Here is a 26,700-nt window from a genome sequence, read left to right as displayed (position 1 = left end):
CGAGGAGTAGAGAGTTCTCCGCGGAGGCCGGTTGAGGATGGTGTGCACCATGCAGCACTATGCTGCTTGAACCCAGAACCGTAATAGAATGGCATTTCCCTCCAGGGACGGATCAATTAATAATAATTCACGTTTTTATTAATTGATTCGTAACGGATGTAGCATCTGGGAGAAGATCTAGGTGTAATATTCGACAGGTTTCATTTCTCATGATATGCTATATGCGCTAACTTGAAGATATTATTGGTGTTTTTTGTGTTTGTATATTTGTAACTGGTAATCATGGCAGAAAGTGAAAATTTGAGTTTGCAAACTTTGCTTGAAGCTATTAATAAAATTAACGCTGCTGTTAACGATACTAAAGAACAAATGCAATCACTTAATGGTAGTGTAAATGACACTAAGCGACAACTCAATGATGTCATTACTCAGTCGAAAACTGAAACTCAAGCTCAGATAGAAAAGTTCTCTAACGACCTTACAGGTAAATTAGAAATGTTAGAACATAGGATGGATGGGCAAATTCAGATACTGTCGACTGAGTTAGTGCAAATGAGAAGTGAAATAGACAGGGTTAGTCGTACTTGTGCGGATAACTTTGAAAAACTGTCAGCACGGTTTCAGGAGAAATTAAATGTGCAAGAAACAAAGGTTGATGAGGTTAAGCTCGCCGTGAAAAATAACGAAGACAAAATACGTTTTGTCAATGCTAAAGCCAATCAGTTAGGAGATCAAGTCAGGGACACTGAGGAACGTATTATAATGATTGGGAACAACGTTAAGGATTTAAGTTCCGATGTCAATTTAGTAAATGATAAAGCTGAGCGAGCGCAGGAAAAAGTGGGAGAGCACGAAAGTAGAATCATGAAGTTAGACCAAAATGTTCGTGAGATTTATGATGTAAGTATTGCAACACGAGAGATAGCTCATCACACTCAAACAATGATAGACGATGTTAAGGGTGAAGTAGAAAGTAAGTTCGAGATAGTGAATCAAGAGGTTAGAAACTTACGCGTGAGTATGATTGAAAGTTAAATTATGTCATCAACTCTCGTGGGAAATGTAAAGTCCGAGGTAGAAATTAAAGAAGAAAAAGTTGATACCAGTGTACGTAAAAACACCAACCCTTTTCTCGACTATGATGTTAGTCCGGTGTTAAGTGAAAGTGATTCTTCGGATTCTCACAGTGATAATAGCTTTGTTGGGGTAAAGACTATCAAACGGAGGAAAAAGCGAGAAAGAAAAGTAGCTATAAAGTTACGAGATTTAGATTCTTTCGAGAAATTCTCTAGTCACGAAAATGAATTGACTGCCACTGCATTCTTACGTAAGTTTGAAGATCAAGCTTCGCTTATGTCAATTTCTCGTAGCCAATATTTAGATATTATCAAATTTTTGTTGACTGGTTCTGCACAAAATTGGTACATAAACAATTGTGGGTTTTTCACTTCTTACGATCGTTTTGCCGAATTGTTCAAATTAGAGTTTGAGAATGAACAGGTTCGTGCTAACAAATTAATGGTACTGCAATACAAACCATATGATGCAAAAGTCGACGGAAGTGTGTACAATTTTGTGTCATATAGATGTAATAAGATTCAAGAAATTAATCCCGACATAAAAGAATCGTTAGCTATTAGTATGATTCTCAATTTGATTCCACCTTATTACCGACGTCAGTTAACAACTTTGTCCACTATGAATTTGTCTTCTGTATTGTCCGTTATACAAAGATTAGAAGCAATTCCCAGGTCTGATAACCGTAATAACAGCAATAATCATAGATTTCTGAAAGTCAACCAGGTGTCTGTTAATAAGAATGGTAAGCGTGAAAGTGATCAGAATAACGTTAATGATTGTGATGAATCAGATCAGGTACATTCGAACGAAAGTTCAAACAATAGAAATAATCGGAAAAGAAAAAATTCCTTTCGTAGAAACAAAAAGAAAAAATGGAATAATAATAGTAGTTCTGACAGGCATGAAGAAAGTGTGTGTTTTTGCAATCATGGTTCAAATGTAAGTAATAGCAATGCTAATGTAAATCAAAATGAAGCCACTAGTGATGTGACTAATAGGCCAGCGAATGGTAATTCCCAAATGAAAAATTCGCCTCAGACCGGTTACAGTAATGGAAATTTTGTACATCCATCGAACTTTGGTAATCCTACTGGCTTTAGGCCACCAAGACCGAATTTTACGAATGTCACTGCAGGTAATTTTGGGTTTCAAAATAGATTTCCTCCCCCAAACTAGAAGCACCCTGCCTGAAGAGTGCTCATAGCAGGGAATTAATTCAAACGTGTAGTAATGAGTTAAATAATGCACTCCTTCCAAATGGTCAGACTGTTTTTGTAAAGCTTGATAAAAATTTAATAAACTTAGTACAGTGGGATGATGTTTTCTCATCTGATGAAGAGGAAAGTAAAGATTTTTGTAAAACTAATGTAAATTCATGTGCCACTGCTGAAATTCTTGTCAAAATCATGAACGAAAATCTGTATGCTCTGTGCGATTCAGGTGCTTCGGCTTGTTTGTTAAGCTACAATGCGTGGAAGAAAATATCTAATATAGTGTCAAAGGCTGTATTACAACCCGCTCCTCAAATTGTTCTGGTAGATTATAGTGGAAAAAGAACGAAATCAGTTAAGGGTGAGGTTACCCTCTGTGTAGAAATTGGACCTGTAACTTGTGATGTTAGATTTATTGTTGTCAGTGACCTTAATTGTAATTGTCTGCTAGGCAGAGATTTCTCATCGCTAGCTAATGCGAAATTAGACTTTGGCGAGAAATCCGTTACTGTAGGTTACGACCCTAACACTTGTAAGGTACCAATGAAAGAGTATGAGCACGGATTTGGTAGTGACCCCCTTCTGAGTAATGAAAGTAATGGTAAAGTAAAAATACTTACTAGAGAGAGTGTTAATAAGGTTGGTTTTCATTTAAATAATGCGAATTGTGTTGACACTAATTCTGCTATTGAAAGCGAAAACGAAGATGTAGTCGAACCTGTGCTAGAGTGTCCAATAGTTAAGAATTTAGAAATGCATAAGAAACAGCTGACGCAGGAATGGATGGATAGTTTAACAGTAAAGCATTTGAACACGTAGATAAGTATACTGTCAACAATGATTTAAATGTAGAGCAAATAAAACAAGCACGTTTGAACGAAGCTGCTGAAGTAAATTTTTTGTATCATTTTTATGGGGAACAAATTCATAAATTGGATGAGGAAATTCTAAAGTCTCATAATAATGTAAAAATAAATCAGGATGTTTGTAATACAAGTAAAATTACTCGTAATACCCAAAGTCACTTTCCTTCTGTTACTGAAATTAGAACAAAAGTTCTTGAAATTGAAAATTTATCTAATGTTCAAAAACAGCAACTATATGATTTATTGTTGAAACATAGATTGGTTTTTAGCGACTTGCCAGGTAAATGTAATAAATTTGAATACACCATCGAAGTTGAAACAGACCAACCGATTGTAAAACGTCAGTACCCATTACCTTTTAAGTACAAAGAAAATATTGAACAGCAAATAGCTGAATGGTTAGAATGTGGCGTAGTGGAAGAATGTATTTCTGTGCATTGTCATCCTTTGTTGTGCGTAGCTAAGAAAAACACTAGTAAACTTCGTACTGTCGTAGATTTAACTCAATTGAACAAATTTGTGAAATTAAAGCAGTTAACAGTTAATAAGTTCAATGTTCAGTTGTTGTTGAAAGAGCTATTGAAATGTGATACATATTTGCAATATTTAAACGATAAGCTAGATTGTCGGTATCGCACTCTTATGTTAGCTTTAAATCATTTGGTGAATCCTAAGCTAAACAGACGTGACGTGTAAAAAAAAAAAAGTCACGGACATAATTATTTCCTAAATGCTAATATGTATGAGAATGTTGTTTATTAGTATTCATATGTAAAGGAAACATAAAAAAAAAGTTTACATGAATAATTGTATTGTCTTGTTGATGCTTTGCGATAAGTTATCAAGACTAACTGTAAGATCTTAAACCACCAAATGTACGAGGTGAATTGTATAGCATTCATGTGTTATTAAGAATGTAAACGATGATATGCTCTGATGTAACCAGAGTGAGAGTAAGTTTTTATGTGTCAGTGGAACACTGTGACACGAGTATTGAATTATGAATGGCAACTCCCCCCCTCATTTATTTTTGACCTTTGGGTTCATTTTTCTATGTTGTTTTATATTCCTACCTCACTAGAAGGTCTTGTTGCCATTCCAAAGGGGTGGGATGATAAGATAAATGTAATGGGGAAGGGAGACTTAAAAATTTAAGTGGATAGGCGCTTATTAGCGTAAAAGTGTGGCAGACTTACTTCTATCCGGCCTCACTCTTGTTGTTACAGTACAAAAGAGTGGTAATAAACTTATTTCATGTAATTATTATGTTTAAGTGATGTGTAATCTTGTATTTTTGAATAACAATTTTGTTTTCATAATTTCTTTGTCAGAATAGCATGAGAAGTGCAAGTATGCTTCGTCATTTATGCAATTTAAGTATAATGTGTGTAGAATAAGCTTGTTCATTTCCTTTTGTGGAATATTGAAATATATTATTCAAATAATATTTGTTTTATCTATTTGTTGAAAAGTTGAGTTGTTCATAATAATTAATTCTTTATGTTTTGTAGTTTTTCGTATAATACCGTAAAGTAAGTAATGTGAATATTTTACCTCTAAATAATGCCATGATTTCGTATAATGTTTGTGTTATTTTAACAATAAGAGCGCATATAGCAATATTGTAATTCGTATATTAAAGGTATATCATGAGAATTATTTGTATATTAATTGTGAGTCATGCACTTATAAATGTTTAACTTAGTAGCAGTGCCGAATGTAAAAAAAAAAAAAAAAAAAAAATTTTAAAGACTTTACATATTAAACTTTTGCATTAAAGACTAAACATATTAAACATATTAAGCCCCATGAAACTTTTATGTAAGCGTACAAATGCCCCTCGCGTATGTTGTTTTTCTACGTTAAATGAAACTTAATGAAACTTTTTCATCTGATGAGGTGTAACTCGACGAAAGTTCTTATAAACTTCCTTGTGAATTAGTGCTCGTCTTCACTTTGAAACAGTGATGATTGTTGAAGTGAAACTACAGTCAGGGTTCTTGAACGTTTACCATTATTCAATGGTGCACGTACATTCCTTTCGACCGCCAATGTAACTGTACCAAAAATTTGCTTAAAATATTTTCCGTATAAACGCAAATTCTGCTTTTGTGCATTATGTGACGTTCATCTGAATTTGTACACTTTGTGTGGTGTATGCTTCCCGTTGATTGTGCTACCACCTGGTGGTACCGAAAGTAAGGGAGTAGAGGAAGAGGAAGAAGAAAACAGAGAGAACTGCTGACTTGTAAACCGAAGTTAGTGTAAGTGTGTGTGTGTGAAGCGTGAATCAGCAAGTTTTGCTGATCATAGTATTATCTCGACGCCAAAATTCTTTTTAATGATTTAAATTACGTTATGTTTTAGAAAAACTAGAACTGTCTTCGAAATTCCAAAAATGATCTGTGAGAATAATAATGCAGATACTAGTGTTTTTCGCAGGTGTTGTGTAAGTCATTATTAAAGTAAATCAGCCCCAAGTAGTACTTTATAACAAAGGGGGCGTGATCGAGATTAAGAGTGAAACAAAGGACTCGGCGGGTGGTACTTGAAGACAATGGAGATATAGTAAGCGACTAACACAAAAACTGGTCGAAATAATTCTGTTCTTCAACGGAAATCACCACATAATGCTGTCACTGTGTTCGCTTGGAATGACTGTCTGTTAAATTCTCAATATCGGAAGAAAGGACGGTTTTCGTGAGTGGATTCGACGGATATACAGTTTTTCAACTTAAATTGTGATCACACCTATCGATTAGCCATGGCGGACAGAAAATATTGAAGTGAGTAGTAAAAGTATACTTACGAATTCATTACGAGAATGGGGCGATAAATGTATAGAAAAACTTGTTTATCTCAGGTACGTTTGTTCATTTCCAATAAATAGCACTGCTATACGTAATTTTGTCAGTTTTTCTTTCACAGATTGCATGACGTGACGAGAACGTGATTGTTGGATAACTTGTGTTCAATTCATGAAAGTAGGTGATGCTCTCGTCTATTTTCGTAATACGCCTTAGGTCTTCGCCCAGGTGATCCGTCCGAATCTGGACCGTAACGGTGAGGTGTGTCGCGCCTCCCTCGAACGATCGTCGCGGGAATAAACTTTCCGAGCCCACAAATAAAATGGTGCAAAGCTGTATTATTTGAGGGCGAGGAGTAGAGAGTTCTCCGCGGAGGCCGGTTGAGGATGGTGTACACCATGCAGCACTATGCTGCTTGAACCCAGAACCGTAATAGAATAAACAAAAATATACTAAATACACTGATACTAAAGCTTACAATATAAAAGTGTATAGAAAAAAGTTAAATATAACATAAAATAAAACTCTATAAAAGAATAACAATATTAAATAAAGATAAATATATGGAAATAAATTACATAGAAATCCTTCTAGTCCTGTTTTCTTTCTTCAATTTGTTCCAACAATTTTACCCATAGTTCATGTATATACAGTCAATTTGTCCAGTTCATTACTTTATTATTTCCTTTTTGCTTTATCATTCATACTCCTTCCATTTTCTTATTATTGTTCTTTTCTTTCTTTCCAGTCGTTTGACACCCTCCCAATCTGTATCATACCACGTTTCTTTAACATCTTTGTATATAGCAATATTTTCTCTCTTAAGCCTAACATAATCCCTATATTGTTTCATTATTTCCTTCAGTTTTTCCCTGTTCCCCAATGTATATCATGTTACAATCCTTACACTCTACTTCATACACTACACGTTCATCTTCTTCACATGTGTCCTTCTTTCTACTTCTTGCCTTCTTATCTACGCCTAGAATTCTCTGTCCTCCTTTTCTGTCCGTCTTTACACCACCTCTTCTTAATAAACTCTTCAGTAGTTCTGTCTTCTCCCCAGTGCTTTCTATCCCGTGCCATTTCTTCTCCTCCTCTTCCTTATTATTTTTCCCATTCTCTTCATTATTTCTTCTATTCTGTTTATCTTTAAATTTTCTATTTTGTACCCGTTCTTTTCTAGAAGGCTCTGAAGCTTTTCTATGATATTTTTCTTGCTCTCTTTTTCACTATCTATTTGTTCTATTCTTTTCTTCATATATCATATGAAGTTTATTTTTGTGCTGTAATCCAAATAACTTATTTCATAACAGTGAATCCCTGCCATGCATTGTTTCCTATACCATCTTGTAGTCAATCATCCATCTATTCTCTCCATAGTCAGGTCTAGTTTATAAATATGCCAGTTTTGTACATAACTGTATCTGGACATGTAAATAATCGTATTTATTATACTAACATCAAGAGATGGTAAATTTACAATTAAAATGATTGTTCTGATGACGTTGAACAGGTGGTATTTACTGCCAGATTAGTCAATTAGAGCATAAAGCAGAAGGAACTAACGCTATTATTCCTAGCAAAATCAAACTTTCCGAGTCTGCGCACAGTTGTTTCACAAATCAGATGATCATTCTATTAGAAATAACTTATGAGCTTTCCAGTACTATCAAAACTCCATAATAGTTTACTATCGCGTATTCTCACTCTCAAATATTAAGTTTGAGTACATTTTTATAATTTCTTCATTTTCTAAAGAGTTCACCCTGTGTAAAGTAAGTTTCGAAGATATCTAGGAACTAAGTGTAAAGAATTGAACTTTCTATATAATAGACATTTTCATTCCATGAATTTCACCGTATATAAATATATATACAGGGAATGGTGGAAAGTGAATAGTTTTAGAGCTAGGGCTGTCCAAAATCGCGAAAAAGCTAAATTTCAATAGGCCTTATTTCGAATTCCTAAAACTGTGGATGGTGGTCCTTAGCAGCATAAGGAAAGCCACGCTTATACAATCTAAAAGTGTATATTTCATCAATTTTCAATAGGTGTAATTCTCAGACATGCTCGCAATAGATTTTCCAGATATACCCTGATTTCAAGTGGGGTCCAAAGTAATCAGGAGGTAAGCCTTGACAAAAATGGACATCCAATGCTTTGGAGGGGAGTAGAAAGTATTAGGAACAGGCAGCTCTATGTTCTTTTGTCTTCAGAATAACGTGTGATGCGATGTATTTCGTCAAGGTATATTTCACGTTTTCTTCACTTATAAGCGTGAAAGAGAACTTCGCATCATGCGTTTTCCCGAGTACAAGAGACAGTGCTGTTGACGATCCTTAACACTTCCGACATCACGCCAAACGATTACGTGTTTACTGCTATCAAGACTTATCGTTTGCCTACTTTGGACCAATCATAATTTCAGAGCATATCTCAAAATTCGGTTGATGGCATGTCTGAGAATTTCACCCTTCAGGGATTACTCTCTACACCCTTGAACATTAATGAAATGTGCCATTTTAGACTGCGTATGAATGACTTCCTTTACGCTGAAAAGGATCACCATCCAGAGTTTCTCGAATACGAAATAGAGCCTCTCGATATTTGGCTATTCCGCGATTTTGGACAGTCCTAGCTCTGAAACTATACACTTTTCCCCACAGATCCATATGATCTTTTTGTTTTATATTAATGTGAGGAATCACCTCTTACAGTTTGTCGATATAGTTCATTAACACCCTATATATATATAGGGTGTTAATAACAACATACGTATATATATATATATATATATATATATATATATATATATATATATATATATATATATATATATATATATATATATATATATATATATATGTATGTTGTTAAAATACATATTTAGCTCAGAAACTAGTAAAATCTTGCCACATACAGAACGGGAAAGGAAAACCTTTATGTAAGACACAATTATATACTTCATATTTTTCTACCTGGTATTCTAAAAGTGAGATCTAAAGGTCACAAGAAAATTATTCTATTGGTGTCAATAAAAGGAATGTACAGTCTTGTACTCCCAGAGCCTTCTTCAGATCAAAAATTGGATAATGTGACAACGTCGCAAAGAAATACTAGGCCATAACATTAATGTATTAATAATTTAAATAATTACACTGATTCTTTCAGGATTGTAGTTAAAATATGTAGATGTTGATATTAACTATTCTATTGCCAATTGTGAAAGTTATGTAAGTGTAGAGAAAGTTATGTTATGTAGAACTAAACACCTGAACCTACTAACAGAGGAGCAAACAAATACATATACACAAACTGCTAAAGATGTGACTTTTTTTGAGCATTACACACATAAACCGTGTTAATTATTAGTGTGATCTCAATCAAAATAATCCACGTGGTAGATTGGTATTTGTTTGGCTACAACAACCATAATGTCTTCATCCATAGAAAGTAGATCCAATTTTGGAATTCATTATAAACTACTAAATACGCTCTTCATTTATTCCTAAATATTAACATTCAAACATTTAAATGGCAGCATTGTCTTCTTACATCATTAGAAGGAAGTAAATTGAAGAGAAATTTCCGCAATCCTGTATTACGTCATTATATATTATTTCATTTCTCATGATGCGCTATCAGATGTGCTATGTGGCAATCAGATTTTAGCGACAACTTGTGGGACCTTCCCGTGTTACTATATACAGTATATTAAACGCTAAATTTTACTTGAGTTGAGTTGATTTTGCGTTTTACGTCTCGTTCAGCAGCGAGGGCTATATGAGACGTGGACCTACTGATTAACGTGGAATCCGAACCACATGAGCTCTCGCCGGGAAGATAAATTTTACGTTGCGGATGATGGTAAAGTATATTTTGTCATAACAGGAATGTATTTCATCTCAAGCACGATCTCTCTCACTTCTTCCTCTTTACTTTCACACGAACTTGTAGAATTTTCAAGAGAAAATTGTGGGAATTTGTCGACAAACCATTGTGAAAGATTCACAACCAAATCCTTGAACTCCTTTTTAAATTCTTAGTTACTCAAAACAATTTCTAGAATAAAAAACAAGCAAGCCATCTGATAGTTGGTAACAAAATTTGAACTAAGTTAATTGAAAGAGTTTTACAATACTTTGGCCATTGACAGCGCCACACAAACCATGACGGTATCCAATTTCAGTTCACACCCGAGCAAGAAATACCAGGGTAATGATGTCAAGCGCTACTATGATTCTTGCTTTGAGCGGCTGGTTAAAACTTTCAACTTTTTGACTGTAAACCTGCTTTTGATGTGAAACCATCAGAAAGTTTGTAGCTCTCGAATGTTTTCTCTTCACCTTTCTGGAAAATAAGCATCTAACGCATACCGCATCTAACGTATACAAAAGCTTGCGCGTAAGTTTCTTTTTTTTTTTTTTTTCATTTTGTTGAACGAGAATCATCTTTAAAGTAGAGGGCTGTATATTCACATATAAGCGGCTTTCTCTAGTTCGGTACGCGTAACATTTTATATGTATACCATAATTCTCTCCCTATTAGAACGCAATATTGTTATTATTATCGGGGGACAAACTTGAGTTGTTTCATTTCCCTATAATTACTCCCATCCTGGCGTTGACTCGGTCGATACAAATCATATGAAGGAATGGCTAAATCAAATAGAAGAGGATGAGGTGTAACGTACATTTACAACAACCTGAACGAACTCCATCGTTTGTAATTTTATCTTATAATATAAAATAAACTAAAACATTTAATTTATGAATGTAAACTCCCTCTTATTAATTTTTCGTTAGTGTTTTCAGGAGGCTCGTTCTCACGACATTTCAAACTATTATGATGTGTATTTGTACTATATTTCTATAAATAATAAAACTTTAGTGCTTATCCCTGAGTTCCTGCGGCAGTTTTTTTTTTTTTTGTGTAATGTATGTAAATGAATATGTGTATGCATATATGTTCTAGGATAACTGGACGCCTGCAGCAATTTCAAACAAACTTGGTACATATATGACTCACAGTCTGGAAAAAAAATACTGTTACATAAGATAGCACCTCATAGAACGCCCTAAGTACGGAATGCAAAATAATCGAAAACGACTCACATTAATGTCGATTTTATAGTTTCTGAAATCATTGAGGTTAATAGTGACACTCCTGAAACCATTTCAATGCAAGTTCATCCCTCAGTGGGTGTAAAATCATCCTTGGTCCTCCTAGAAGGGAGAAGATGACATTTAAAAATAATCGAAAACGACTTTTATGTTGAATTCATAGCTTCTGGGGTCCCTGATAAGAATAATGACACTATCGATGACGTTTAAGTTCCCATTTATCCTGTGTTAAAACCCTAAGGATAGGAAAGGGAAGGCATGAAAAAATCGAAAGCCACGTCATTAATGTTAAACTTTTGATACGACCGAAACAGGCGAGGCATGCAACGATTATTATCGTAGTTTCTCCTTTTTCCTGAAAAAGTCACTATCAGAACATCTTTGAATCTCTTCTGGAACTTAATAGTCTTAACTTGTCACTAACACTTTGACGTTACAAGATAGTTTATTTGAAACTAACATTTGTTACAAGTTCTATTTGGTCTTAGCATTTTACCAGAATTTGTTCAATTTAGCGTAAAAGTATTTCTTTATAAAAGAAACGCCTTCAAACACAATCACAATGAACTTTCTATAATTATTGCCCATTACACTATGATTACTTTCTGCATATACATTCTGGATCTATTTTCTTTTAATATTGATGAATATATTTTGGAGCACAATATATAAAATTTACTACAATAGATAATTAAAATATAAAGACATTATCTAAGTACAATTTGAAAATATATTATCAACTTTCCCAGAGCATTAGGGCTAACTTTCCCAAACGTAAAGGTCATATTGTATAAAATTAGACAAAACAGGGGACAAAGTTAGAAAAAGTTATATCCTAACTATACCGTATATAAAACTACATGACCTGACTTAAATTATTGAGCACTTCTCTAGGGCTACAATGATTACATTTGGCATGATTGTAGCTTTCCGAAACTAACCGACAGGAAAATTGCCAAAAGTGAATATTTTTAATTTTTAGGGAGTATAAACAGGGGATGAAAACTTTCCCCATGTTATTTAAATGGGCCTTTTTTTGGACCTATATTCTGATGTTTTAGGTACTTAGAATGGGAATAAAAACTTGAAATTCGTTAGCACTACCAAAGTAAATCAGTAAAAATTTTAAAAATCCAACTTTAGAGTGGTTTTATAGGGAACTGAAAAATCTTTCCCATGTTATTTATATGGGACATCTTTTACAGCCCCAAATTATTGAGAACTTCCTGTAGGGTTGCAATGATTAAAGTTGACATGATTGTAGCTTTTCGCGACAAACCCACAGAAAAATCGCCAAAAAGTGAATAATTTTAATTTTTAGGGTATCTAAAGATTGGATGAAGAATTTCCACATGTTATTTAAATTGACCTTTTTTGGACCTATAATATCCTGTTTTAGGTACTTAGAATTGGAATAAAAGCTTGAAATTCGGCATGATTCTACCTTTTCATTAGCGTTACCTAAGTGAATCATCAGAAATAAAAATTTCCAATAGTAGAGTGGTTTTATGGGGAACTGAAAAATCTTTCCCATGTTTCCCATTTAAAGGGGATGTCTTCTACACCCCAAAATGTTTAGGTACTTCCGGCATAATTAGAATGCTGAAATTTGGCATGATTGTAGCCTTCCAGGACTAACCGCCAGGAAAATTGCCAAAAGTGAATATTTATAATTTTTTAGGGGTCTAAAGGGAGGTGAAGAAATTCTCATGTTATTTAAACAGGAGTATCCTTGGAATACAAAATCTTATCTTTTAGATAGTTGAAATAGGAAAAGAAACTATAGAATTGTGGGTTCAAGAGGTGCGAGGTCGTAGGCCGAGCAAAGACAGCGTGTGGGGGCGAAGCCCCCGGATGTTAAGATTCACGAAATATGAAGGGCAAGTTCACGAAATTCATTGTTGATGCAAAGGGCGATAGATAAGAAATGCGAGGCCGTAGGCACGGCAAACTCGGGGATACTAGTATATATAAAACTTAACAATCTCTTACCTAAAACAACGTATTTCCAATAATCGCCTCTCAAAAAGAGAAAAAGTATCACTTCTGCTTTCTTCTCTCCCCAGCCACAAAATAATTGACAAGTTTAGAAACAAGAAAGCTCACAATTTCGCGTATTGTTAGACGGTAAGCACCACTTATGTACAACAATTAACTATTGTACCAAAAGTTCTCAGCTTACTGAGTTACACTCTAATCGGACTACAGCTGTGGAAGTGAGAGCGATTGGCCATCTCTCCTGTATAGCCATCTCACCAAGAATTACCCTAACAGAAACGGTAAGAGATGGCAATGAATGAATATTGAATATTACTTCAGTGTCACTAGAAAGAATCCAATCTCAGGCCTTATCTCTGTATTATAACTGTAAGTTATAGATCTCCTACATTCGTTTTTAATTGATTTCGCATAGTTTACAACTCTACCGTATTTTCACAAAGTGAAACAAAAGCTCACTTGCTTTCTTATTCGAAATGTGTTTTGTTCAAAATGCATTATTATGTTATAAACAGTAGCAACTACCAATATGGAGCGAAATATTTTATTTTGGTTGCTTCATGAGATAAGAGCTGTTCCTTTTCCTTATTTCATCATGGTGGAGGTAAGCAAAACACTCAAGACTTTCTGTGATCAATCGCCTGTGGTTTACTTGAAAACAAAATGTCACACAAACAAGAGCCTTCGATACGCCTTATAGTCAGGATTGAGCGTACTTCTCTCTTGTGTGGCTTGGGTAACAGAATACTTTCTTTCGTTTCTCTACAATAGAAAATATACATATATAATAATTCGTTTATAAAACTTCCTCTTGTAGTCTACTATGGGACATTTTAGGTTGGAACAATTAGCAACTTACAACAGTAGGAAAACGAGTGGCAGAAAACAATTCAGGATTTTCTGTCAGGATACCGACTGAGGACCAAGAAAGCTATTTATAAACGTATGAAAATAGAACTTTGTATGGTATTATGGATGCAGAGGATTACACATCTTCAAGTTACCTTAATTATAAAATTTCGCGTCTAGAATATATATATATATATATATATATATATATATATATATATATATATATATATATATATATATATATACGAGAACATATAAGCTAAAATGTTCAACATGCTTTATCTGAAACTATAAATATAACTAAATTAATAAATAAAACAAAATATCAAAACATTGAAAACTGTCTTAACAAAATGCAACTTACCTTCTTAATATGGACCACAATTACCTTTTAATTCAGCTTGTAATTGTGACGAAATTCAAACATATAATTCATCAATCGTCCCCAGATAAATAGTGGACCATTTAGTTGGATCAATGGTGGTGAAGGAGGAAATTAAAAACTATAGTCGATGCTCGAAAAGAGAATTTCGATGTTTAATAATATAAAACCATGTGGATTGAGCGGAGGACCACTGGTTGCAAAAATTCGTCCTCGCGTTCCTCAAAACGCCTATCTGATATGTTTACCCATTATCGATTTCAAGCATTGCAACATTATTAGGGAAAAAGTACGAGTAACTTTAATTGTAATTTTAGCAGTACGAGTTTACCAAGATTGTATAATATTTGGGATGCAGTAAAGTTATTGTAGCTGTATCAGTTCAAATACTGTATCAGCAGTATATAATTATTAGTTACTTTATTTTTACTATATCATTTTAAGTTTTGGAATCAAATGCAATGATATAAAATTGGTGTAATTTGAAGTAACTAATTCTTTTGTTTCTATTGTCTATTTCAGGACTTGTGAACGAAATCGATTAAAATGGAAGTAGCTTTAGAGGAGCACACATTCGTAAATTCCCCTTTGGACTACGAAGTAAGCATAGTGGATGATTCCATGAAGCAAAAGCCAGTTCTTTACTGGAATGAGTCCACCCCCGTGACATTACTAACAGATACCAATTTCACGTATGAATCAACAATGAACATTACAGGTACTCCAGTACTACCCTTGGAAATGACATTTAATGCTAGTCATATGATTGGTATTGCTGGTTATAGCGTCCTTTTTGTCCTGTCTGCGGTGGCCAACTTAACTGTCTTCGTTGTTATTTTAAAGAGAAGAAGGAAGAGTAGGTCAAGAATTAATAATATGTTGCTGCACTTGACCATTGCAGATCTATTGGTAAGTAGATTCATACTATTTATCTTTATTTATAATTCGTTTTTTCAATTGCGTTAAACATTGAAATATGATATCCTTTTCTTACGTCAACGATCTCTCGACTAGTTTAACATATTGTTCTTCTCTTTCCTGAGCTAGGCTTCATTTTATTGTAGTATTTCTTCCCCAGATGTTCTATTATTTATTTCATGTATTTCAGTCACGGCCTTTTTCTATTTATTTTAAATTCTGTCATTCGCCATAGCTAATAGCGTGACTCCTCCATATCTCATAATGTATTCAATTGTTCAATCTTTTTTGAAGCTATCTTTTGCATAATTTTTCTCCCTCCTACAATTCCTGCAATTGTTTGATTTGATACATTGATGGGTCGGAGTCTGCTGGGGGAAGGGGAGGGCAGATCTCGCGTACAGTCTCGCAAATTTTGACAGGTCTTGGTAGGTGGCCATCCTATAGGTAGCATTCTTATATTTTGTAAAAAGTTGGGGGGCAATGCCTTCCCATGCCCCCAGAGCTCCGCCCTAACCCGCGCAGCTCTGCTAGAAGCTCGACTTTACTAGAAGCTTTATACACAAGCTAGAGTTTAAATTCCTCTCGCCCCAGCTAGCGTAGTTGCTAACGCTCTCGCCTTTGGTGGGAGCAGTCCTAAATTCGATACCAGGGTATTTGGTTGGTAAGGTGTAAAATACTTTCTGAAACCAGCCGTTTTGAGTGGGGCTTTTCCTTGGTTTTCCTTGCTCACACCAGGTAAATGTAAGAATGGTACCTCATCTAATGGTCTTAGGCCGCTTTTTTTCTTCCTCATTTCTTTCTTTATTTCTTCTCTAATTCCTCTGGTAGCGTGGTAACCGAGGGATATCATCCATCATACGTGGCGGGCTACAATGGCGAAATATGCCGAAAGCCCAGAAATACAATCCCTATTCCTAGTCCTAATCGTAAGATATATTATTGATTCATTTGATACATTATACTTTTGATCTATTTTTTATTATTCTCCTGTAGTACCGCGTTTCTAAAGCTTCTATTCTCCTCTTTTTCTCTTCTTCTAAAATTAATACTCCACACCCGTACAATGAAACACTCCACACATAGGTATTTATAACCCTTCTGTTCTATATCAATATTTCCTGTCCAGAAGCTTTTGTTCTTCTTCGAATGTCTACTTTTGCTGAGCTATTCTGAATTTTACATCCTGTTTGCATATTACATAACCTAAGTATTCAGTTCTTGGAACGGAAAACAAGAGCATATTCATAGGCGGAACTAGAGAAAGGTTAGGGGTGCCGCCCTCCCCCAGAAGCAAAGCTGGTCCTCCCCAGAATTTTTCTACTGGACGAAAATAATGTTATTAATTTACTTCAATTTATGCATAACAATTTTAGTTATACTTGTGTTCGACATAAGTGTCTATACTCGTCCGCCCATCCATTTTTTTATAAATATGTTCTGGTGCCTGGAAGTAATAAAATCTCTGGACCAATGTGATAGTGGACACTATAGCGACTTCTCAATTTGCACTATATGCGTTTCTTTAATTTGATAGCTTTATTATGTAAATTATTTTTGTATTGACGTAGTAAGTTTTTCTTGTTTACATATGTATGAAAAACCAGTCTGCAGTCTTATTGTTATTATTTTATTTATAGCATAGTAATGTTTGAATAGTTAAGATTCTCAGAGCAAGTTATTAAGGTACACTAAAAAAGAAGCCGAACTCTTGAACTTCTAAACTCAAGCAATTCCTTTGTACATACAAGCATATAATACCCATTCAAAAGTCAGTATTCAATATCGTTTGTTGCTTTTCCTTCTTCTTCTTCTTCTTCTTCTTCTTCTTCTTCTTCTTCTTCTTTATTATTATTATTATTATTATTATTATTATTATTATTATTATTATTATTATTATTATTATTATTATTTATGAATTGAAGTTTGTAGTTACATTCTTAAGGTATAAACTGCAATTAGGCGCGGATCTAAAAAATTTTGTGCAGATGTCGAAAGTTGGGAGGGGTACAATATTATGACACAGACACGACGTTATTTTGCCACCGATCCGAGTAAACCAAGAAGCGGAAGTTGTGCACTCCAAGAAAAACTTTTATATATTGCTTTTGAAAAGGGAGTAACCTATATTTGTGCTATGCTAAAGAAAAGAAATATGTTCATAATAACCTGATATTTTAGTTTCATGCTGTAAAAGTTACATGGGTATCGCAGCAATAGCAAACAGTAGTTTGAGGGAAATTTCCCTAATCTAGAGAAATTTCGTAGGTAAATTTAGCTAAAAGGAAAAAGGGACATTTTTCGATATAACGTGAAAATCCAGGGAAATTCTCGCGCTTATTGATTGGCGAATATAATTTTTTTTTTTGTTCTTCAGAAATAAAACAATAATAATTTCACTGTTAAATCAAGTATAGTTTTATTAAGGAAGTGCATACATGTCTGTCAACTTCCTAAGATTTCATGCGGTCCAAATCGGATGGACTTCTCATGAGTGCTCCCTGATACAGACAAAACACAATCATCTTTTAAGAAATAAGATTTTTTGAAGGTCCGGGTCCGGTAGACCCCTTCTTGGATATCCCCTGCCTGTAATCACATTTCCCGACGGTTGACGCTAACGATGTAACTACAGCAATACGCTAAGAAAGCTCATATGTAATTTAGGAATGTTACAAGAGTTGACATATATTCTCTCTCTTCTTTCTCTCAGTTAAAATGTTGGGATCAACATTATTATCAATCAATTCTGCTGGTTCAATCTTTGTTGTTTTAAATTTTACAATCACTTCTGCTTGTCCATCAGGGCCACTAATCATACATCCTCCCGAAAATTTTAAATTGTAAGGTGTGTAATTTAATATTTCATTGAAAAGGTAATGGGCTCAAGTCCGTCTACAATTCTTCTCCTCCCGTATTGTTGACCTGCTTCTCTTCAATTGTATTTTTTTTTTTAATATTTAAGATTTACGGGAAGTCAGCCAATTATATTTCTCCGATTCGTTAGTTTTATGTACCTTGCTTGTTTTTCTTTTAAGTTAAAAATGTTTTGAGTATAAAAATTGATTTATTCCTTTGTTCGCAAAGATTTGTGTAATTAAGCTGCACCACTAGTAAACGACAACGATTTATTGTGAAAAGATTTTACACTATAAATACAGTGAATAAATATTAGCCCATGACTGATTTTTAAAAAGTTATAAATTTAAATTATGTCATTGCTTGTATTTCTTTGTTTCAATTATATGTAAGAACAGCGGTAAAAGTAAAGGTGAACGCTGGAAGACACCGTTCTCCCACTTCCAAAATTATCTATGGCGTCCCTCCACTTCCTAAAAAAATACAATGGGCAAAGATAGGCACGGGAGACGACGTGACGTCATCCGTCCCCCTACCTTTCAGATCCACCTTTACCCCTGTGTAAAAGTAATTTGAGAGCATGACGGGTAATGTTTACGAATAACGTATTTTCCCTCAGAATTGCACGACGTATATACACACTGTGTGATCAAAAGTATCCGGACATCTGGCTGAAAATGACTTACAAGTTCGTGGCGCCCTCCATCGGGACTGCTGGAATTCAATATGGTGTTGGCCCATCCTTAGCCTTGATGACAGATTCCACTCTCGCAGGCATACTTTCAGTCAAGTGCTGGAAGATTTCTTGGGCAATGGCAGCCCATTCTTTACGGAGTCCTGAACTGAGGAGTGGTATCGATATAGGTCGGTGAGGCCTGGCACGAAGTCGGCGTTCCAAAACATCCCAAAGGTGTTCTATAGGATTCAAGTCAGGACTCTGTGCAGGTTAGTCCATTACAGGGATGTTACAGTCGTGTAACCACTCCGCCACAGGCCCTGCAGTATGATCAGGTGCTCGATCGTGTTGAAAGATGCAATCGCCATCCCCGAATTGCTCTTCAACAGTGGGAGCCAGAAGGTGCTTAAAACTCAAGGTAGGCCTGCGCTGTGAGAGTGCCACGCAAAACAACAAGGGGTGCAAGCCCCCTACAAGAAAAACGACCACTTCATAGCACCACTACCTCCGAATTTTACTGTTGGCACTACACACGCTGACAGATGACGTTCACCGGCCATTCGCCATACCCACATCTTGCCATCGGATCGCCACATTGTGTACCGTGATTCGTCACTCCACACAAAGTATATCCACTGTTCAATCGTTCAATGTTTACGCTCCTTACACCAATCGAGGTGTCGTGTGGCATTTACCTGCGTGATGTGTGGCTTATGAACAGCCGGTCGACCATGAAATCCAAGTTTCCTCACCTCACACCTAACTGTCATAGTACTTGGAGTGGATCCTGATGCAGTTTGGAATTCCATGAGTGATGATGGTGTGATGGTCTGGATAGATGTCCTGCGTATTACACTTTACGACCCTCTTCAACTGTCGGCGGTCTCTGTCAGTCAATAGAGGAAGTCGGCCTGTACGCTTTTTTGCTGTACGTGTCCCTTCACGTTTCCACTTCACTATCTCATGAGACACAGTCGACCTAGGGATGTTTAGGAGTGTGGAAATCTCGCGTACAGACTTCTGACAGAAGTGACACCCAATCAGTTTCCACGTTTGAAGTCCGTGAGTTCCGCGGAGCGCCCCATTCTGCTTTCTCGCGATGTTTAATGACTACTGAGGTCGCTGATAATGAGTACCTGATAGTAGTGGCAGCACAATGCACCTAATATGAAAAACGTATGTTTTTGAATGTGTTCGGATACATTTGATCAAATAGTATATATATATATATATATATATATATATATATATATATATATATATATATATATATATATATATATATATATATATATATATATATCATAACAAGGTCTTCTAAAAAATATTTTTTCCAATTTTCAGAACTAAGGAGCCATGGCTCCTCCTAGGAAGTTATCCTAGTTACGCCTATGAGCATATTGTGTAACAAGGAAAAAAAATTGGTATTATATTTGGGTCGACGGCAAACTAAACCTAGTAATATTTTTCTTTTGAATTTCGTCTGGCCGACCTCTATAGTATCTGTAACTTTATTCAATTTTTGATGAAGGAAGGAAGTCTATTATTTGGACAGAACACTGTGCAGTATTTCTTTTTCACATTTAATATTTTTCTTCGAAATAGATCCTAAAGATCCAAATTTATAGCATATTTACGAGACAAATCTTCTTACTACTTCAGTGAGCATCTGATGAAGAATCATGTTCAGTTGTTGCCCTTCACTTTACAAATTAATTCTTTCTTGGAGATGGAAAGAACTGATATTGAAGAGATTACTCAACGCTGAACATTCCATTATTCCCAATTTATGCTTTTGCTTCAGATAGGAGTGTGTATTTTTTATATTCAATACATCCCACCTATATAGCAAGACCTGTATTCTCTATACACAATAGTTCACATTCACAAAGAGTTTCATTGTTGATCGACCGTAAGGATCAATTTGAGGGATGCATTAATGATACAAAATATACAGAGTCCTCTAGTTTAGCCTTTAGCCACCTTCATTAAAGCACGGAGATACTAAATTCAACTTGTATACAGAGTGTACATTATATATATATATATATATATATATATATATATATATATATATATATATATATATATATATATATATATATATATATATATTTCAAAAAAGTATGTTTCTATGATAATTCCTCAGGGCTTTGGTAATAGTCTTTGGAGTAAAGTCATGAAACACCGCAAAAGCTGACTGTTAATTTGATAATTAACCGACTTCCTTGTGTTTAGGTTCATGAATGATTTCCACATTGGTACACCGATCTTGATGGCCCTCTTTCGTATGAAAGAATATGTTTCTGCAGTTGTCCATGTAAATTTCATGAGAATATAATTGTAGTCTTTGAAGTTTATACATGAAACTCCTCAAAGTATGACAGTGTTAATACTGTAATTGTATTTACGTTCGCATGTAAATTCAACACAGATTAGCATATTTTATTTGTGCGGGTTTGAAATAATATCCTTCCCTACTAATATCATGCAAATAATTTAATAAGGATCTAATGATTATGAATATTTTCAAAGGTTGAAATTACTAATACATTTATTGTGTGTATTCTCACGTACAACACTGTCACATATAAACGGATTTGAAAAACAAAACTAAATTATTTATTCACACATGTTTTGTGTGCATATATATTTCATAGGAACGTTCCTAAAGTCAATGCTTTGTAACACATCTTATCTTGTTAAGATAAATTAATTATTTTCTGCATTTTATCTCTTGTTTATTGTCTTCTGCTCCTTGGCCTTTATATTATTTCTGCTTTTCAGAGCTTATTATATATGTTTGTTTCATCAATACCATATTTCCAGTTATTGGGTGACTAAAAAATCTAAAACAATTTCAATTTATTCATGTTTATTTCAATCAAATTCACAAAGTATATGTGTTTGTGTATGTGTGTGTAGGTGCTCGTGTGTGTTTGTAGCTGTCATTGATATTTACGAAGAAGTTTCTGTTTGTTTAAAACTTCCATTTTGAAGAACAATACTATTCGAGTGAATCCAATGAAGTACAAAACTGAACTTTTATCCGAACTGAAAGTCAGAAAATTTGTCAAACTTTCTTCTCGGGAATAGCGCTAACGTAAATAGCTAAGCAGATACTGTAACTTGAGTAAAATGTCACCCGTTTACAGATCTACGTTTGCAGTTCTTCGTGGCTCAATTTTTAAAATAAAGAGTGTGAAATTCTTGTATTACGTAGATCTGTCAAGGAGGAAGATAAATACCTTACAAAACAGAAACGTTACTGTTGACCAAATCGCATACTTAAATTAAAGTTGAATCCGATGACGGCCTTTTCTTTATAACACAATTCACATATGTTCAATAATAACTTTCTCCTAGCCAAATGGTCAGTGGTCTCACTTTTGGCACTGGAGATACAACTTCGATCCCAGATAAGAGTTTAGGCCCAGGTTAAACTGCAGGTTCACGTTTCATGCAACCTTTGTGAAAAGTTCAGTCAACTTCAGTCAAAATAAACGTAGATAGTATGCTAATGGTACCCATGTTATGTGCATACTAGTAAGAAATTAAAGTCAACTTATTAACCGTTTATCGTCATTCTTAAATGCTAGAAGTAAATATTATGAGGACCATGATTCATTTTTCATCTTTCATCATCACCTACCATTTTCATCAATTTAACACCGAATTTACTGAGATACCAGATAAAGTTTATTAAAGACAGTAAAAAGTTTCAAGCGAAGAAGTTTTAATTTTGTCCGGTACATATTAACTACTGGAGTAGGTTTGCTGCCATCTAGTTGCGGGATGTGTAGCTTCTAGGATTCTACAATTACACATCTTTGTTTCAATAGTAGAAAATGTAATATGGATAGCCACGGTAAAAGCCACCATTTCGCTTGAACTTGTTAACCGATTGTCTCCATTAACGAACTCAGCCAAGATATTCAACCAAGCTAACTATTGCAAAAAAAAAAGGAAAAGAAAAAGAAAAAGTAAGAAAGAAAAAGAAAAGAAAGAAAAAGAAAAGAAAGAAAAAGAAAAGAAAGAAAAAGAAAAGAAAGAAAAGAAAATTGAAAAATTCAATTTTGTCCAAGAGTTATCGTTTAGAATGTTGAACGTTACGTACGTACGTAATAACACGATAATGTAACTAGCTCCACTTGCGTGATCATAACGATTAAACATTATTCAGTGATATACAGGTAGGTAACTGTTTGAAAGTTAGTTAAATATATGAGATGGGAAGATAAAGCCTTTATCTAAGAGGTATAACACCTCAATTGAGATTCTGAAAGAAAATGTGTGTTGAAAAATCAAACATTAAGCATTATTATTATTATTATTATTATTATTATTATTATTATTATTATTATTATTATTATTATTATTATTATTGTGGAAAATTACTGTACTTAGAAGAGAAAATGAGAGTTGGAAATTTGTACTACGCTAGATGAGTACACACGGATTTGAAAGAGAAAAATACAGAGTTCTGGACATTAAGAAAAGTGATACTCGAATGAAGCCCTAAAATTTTGTATCTAATGGCGTTCTGAAGGCTCATAGGGTGGGGGTGTAGTGGGATAAAATGCCGAATATATACGTATGAGGTATTGAATACCGAAATGCAATACCAGATTGATGCCTTGTAATATAAAGATCCTGGGTTCGATTTTGAGTTCAGCCTTTCTGAAGTATTTTCTACTTTCTATTGATTTCGTCAATAGTCTTGTATCTTATTCCTTCACTAATACACAATTTAGATTACAAAGTGCATTTTCGAATTTTTGTCCACAAAACTTAAGCAACCCGAGAGAACGTGGTATAAGTGACGTGTGGGGCCCATTCAACACTGGTTAGTGGCATGCACATACACAGAGACACACAGGCAAGGCGAGCACCCACTCTATCGCATAAGCAGCACCGTTGCAAGCGCGGTGTACATATGCCATGAGGTGTACACCACAGCCCAGTAGTGTCCGAGGCTCCAAGCATTTTTTTTTTTTTAGCAAGCATTGAGTTAGTGGTTCATGTGTGGGGTGCACACACAGCTTGCAATGGCTGGTAGACGACATTTGAGTGACTTTGACGGCGGGCGAACAAATCGGCGGTTGGAATTGGGCCGATCGCAAGTGGAAGTGGCGCAGAAATTCAACGTGAACAAAAGTGTTGTGTCGAGGCTGTGGAGTCGCTTCCAAAATGGAGGTGAAGTCAGTAGACGTCATGGAGGAGACCGTCCGAAGAAGACGTTGGCCGTCGAGGACCGATTTCTCACAATTTCTGCCAAACGTAACCGTCAAGCTTTATGCTCTCAACTGGCCAATGAGTTGTTTCAGGCTACAGGACAAAGTGTGAATCGTGAAACTGTTCGTCGGCGGCTCAATAGAGCAGGACTGAATGCAAGAAGGGCTTTGCTGTGTGTGCCATTGAAACTGGAGCACAAACGTTCGCGTTACACATGGTGCCAGGAACATGTAGCATGGGGGAACACCAGTGGGTGCGTGTCATGTTCTCCGATGAGTCAGATTCAGCCTGTCGTCTGATTCTGGTCGGACATTAGTGCGGAGAGAGCCAGGAACACGCTATCATCCAAACTTCATTGCTGAACGGCCGTCCTATGGCGGAGGTTCCATTATGGTGTGAGGTGGAACTATGCTGAATGGGAAAACGGAACCATATTGTGCAACATGGCACTCTGACAGCACAACGGTACCGGGATGAAATTCTCAATACACATGTGCGCAATTTCCGCGGAGCATTTGGCCCAGACTTCCTGTTCATGGATGACAATGCCCGCCCACACCGTGCATATCTTGTGTCCAAGTATCTGGAGAGCGAAGACATTACGCGTATTGCATGGCGTGCATATTCACCGGACTTGAATCTCATAGAGGATGTGTGGGATGCTCTTGGGCGGCGAATAGCGTAGCGCAGTCCACCAGCGCGCACTCTCCCTCACCCACAAACCGCTCTCCTTGAGGAGTGGTGCCATCTGCCGCAAGACTTGATCAACACTCTGATTTGCAGCATGGAGGCCAGATGTCGTGCCTGTATAGCTGTTCGTGGTGGTCACACGTCATATTGACTGCCTATGCCCTCGCACAATTCAGCTTCATCTGTTGAGGTATCGTTGTGCTGAACTTTTTGGTCACTCTGTACATCCTAACTGTATTGAACGTCTTCACTTGTGTTGCATTGTGCATCTAGACCGTCTGTTTGTTCATTATACTTGGTGCAGTGATCGTGTCGTTTTATTTTCTGACACTTTCTTCGAGTTGCTTAAGTTTTGTGGAGCAGTATATCTATCTATCTATCTATCTATCTATCTATATATATATATATATATATATATATATATATATATATATATATATATATATATATATATATATATATATATATATATATATATATATATATATAATTATATATATATATATATATAGTGTATGCGGCGTGGAGTTGGCAATGCTTTACCTCATTTTACTCGCTTATCCTTTAATAATTTGAAATGTTAGAAAACGGATATAAACGGGAAGAGATAATAATATCAAAATCTCTTTCAGGTGGATTCTATATTTGGATCAAAATACGAAAACTCAAAAACTCAATTTAGGGTCTGTTCAAAACTTTCGTGGCCCCTGATCCAAAAACTAATTATTGATCAAGATCGCAATCTTTTGATCCATTTTAGGTATTGTAAAATTCTTGTTAAAATGTCTTTTATCACATGATGCTAACGTGAAAACTTCCAACACGTGCTCGATTTTATACCCCTATATTCTTTACGTAATTCAAGTTCAATAAGAAGCTCATTTACGGAGATCTCAGGACGCTACGTGTAAGTTTAATTAATGTCGAATATATTTAGGGAGAATAATCGTGCAACAGAAGCAGACAGATGGACAGACAAACAAATGCAAGATGAGCTAAATTCTAGAAGCAAGTTTACGCTCGCTTCAACTGACTGATTCTATAAGGCTAACTATAGCATAAGCGAGAGTAACTGGTGGTTTTCAGTTCGGGGATTTCAGTCCGCTTATCTTTGTCAATTTCAATCCCGACCAACAGCAATAATTTTAATGGATTGAAGAAAACTAGCCTTTGTTTTTTGAAAATTTAATTTACTTCTTTGACAGAAGTTACTGTAAAACATCATCTTAAGTTTGTGGTAACTTGTCTATTAAAGTTAAATCTGTTAATTAGAAGCAATGGAAAGACTGAAAGAAAGAATACGAATTTTTACATGGAAATCAATTAATTGAGGCAAGTTTGGATAAGATAAGATTGCTTTCACATAATATACTGAGTGCACCCTCCACTAATTTCAAGCTCGAACAATAAGTTTCTAATCTCTAATAAAACAGACATTTTGTTTCATTAAAGTTCGATATTTTTTTTACGATTTTTCTTTCGCGCATCAACTTCTTTTAATCAGAGGGTGAGAAATTCACTTCTTCATTACTGAAAGTGGCCGGTGCGAAGAAATATAGAGAAGGGCAAAGTCAATTCAGCGAATGAAATTTCGCTTGTGCTAGTTTCAGGAAATAGAAGGTCAGTCTCGGCGCAGGAGACCTGGATTCTATTCCCATTAAAAGCTCAAGTGGTACAGATTTCACGTTAAGTTGTAGGTCCATGTCTCATATACTCTCGCTGATGAACAGTACGCTAACTTAAACTAAATCTATCAATCTTGAAGACAACCATATTTCAAGAGATATTCTTAAAAATCACTTTCATACCGTAACTGAGAACATTATTTTTCTTAGAATGGTGTAAAAGTTTGGAACGATAGACACATTGAAAATAGTAGATTGTTTAAGACGTTCACTTGTTTCAAATAAGTGTAATGTGACAAGTTCCGATGTGCTTGGACAGAACTTTTCAAGAATACTTTCCTTATTGTAACATCGCGTATCAACGTCATTGATCAA

The 26,700-nt window shown here is 35.2% G+C and overlaps 1 protein-coding gene across 1 annotated transcript in view; it reads left to right on the top strand.

Annotated features, from left to right (window-relative positions):
- The first annotated feature begins 14,868 nt into the window (after positions 1–14,868).
- Positions 14,869–26,700, top strand: part of LOC145679209 (adipokinetic hormone/corazonin-related peptide receptor variant I-like) — a 426,835-nt gene continuing 415,003 nt past the window's right edge. Inside the window, exon 1 of the mRNA XM_081749797.1 lies at positions 14,869–15,231. Coding sequence (XP_081605923.1) covers positions 14,869–15,231 — 363 coding nt within the window. The remainder of the gene's footprint in view (positions 15,232–26,700) is intronic.

This window comes from Thermobia domestica, chromosome 2 (genome assembly GCF_964235325.1).
Source record: "Thermobia domestica chromosome 2, izTheDome1.hap1.1, whole genome shotgun sequence".
Classification (NCBI taxonomy): Eukaryota; Metazoa; Arthropoda; class Insecta; order Zygentoma; family Lepismatidae; genus Thermobia; species Thermobia domestica.
The sequence above is the reverse complement of the archived record's forward strand: the minus strand, read 5'-3'. Positions and strand labels throughout refer to the sequence as shown.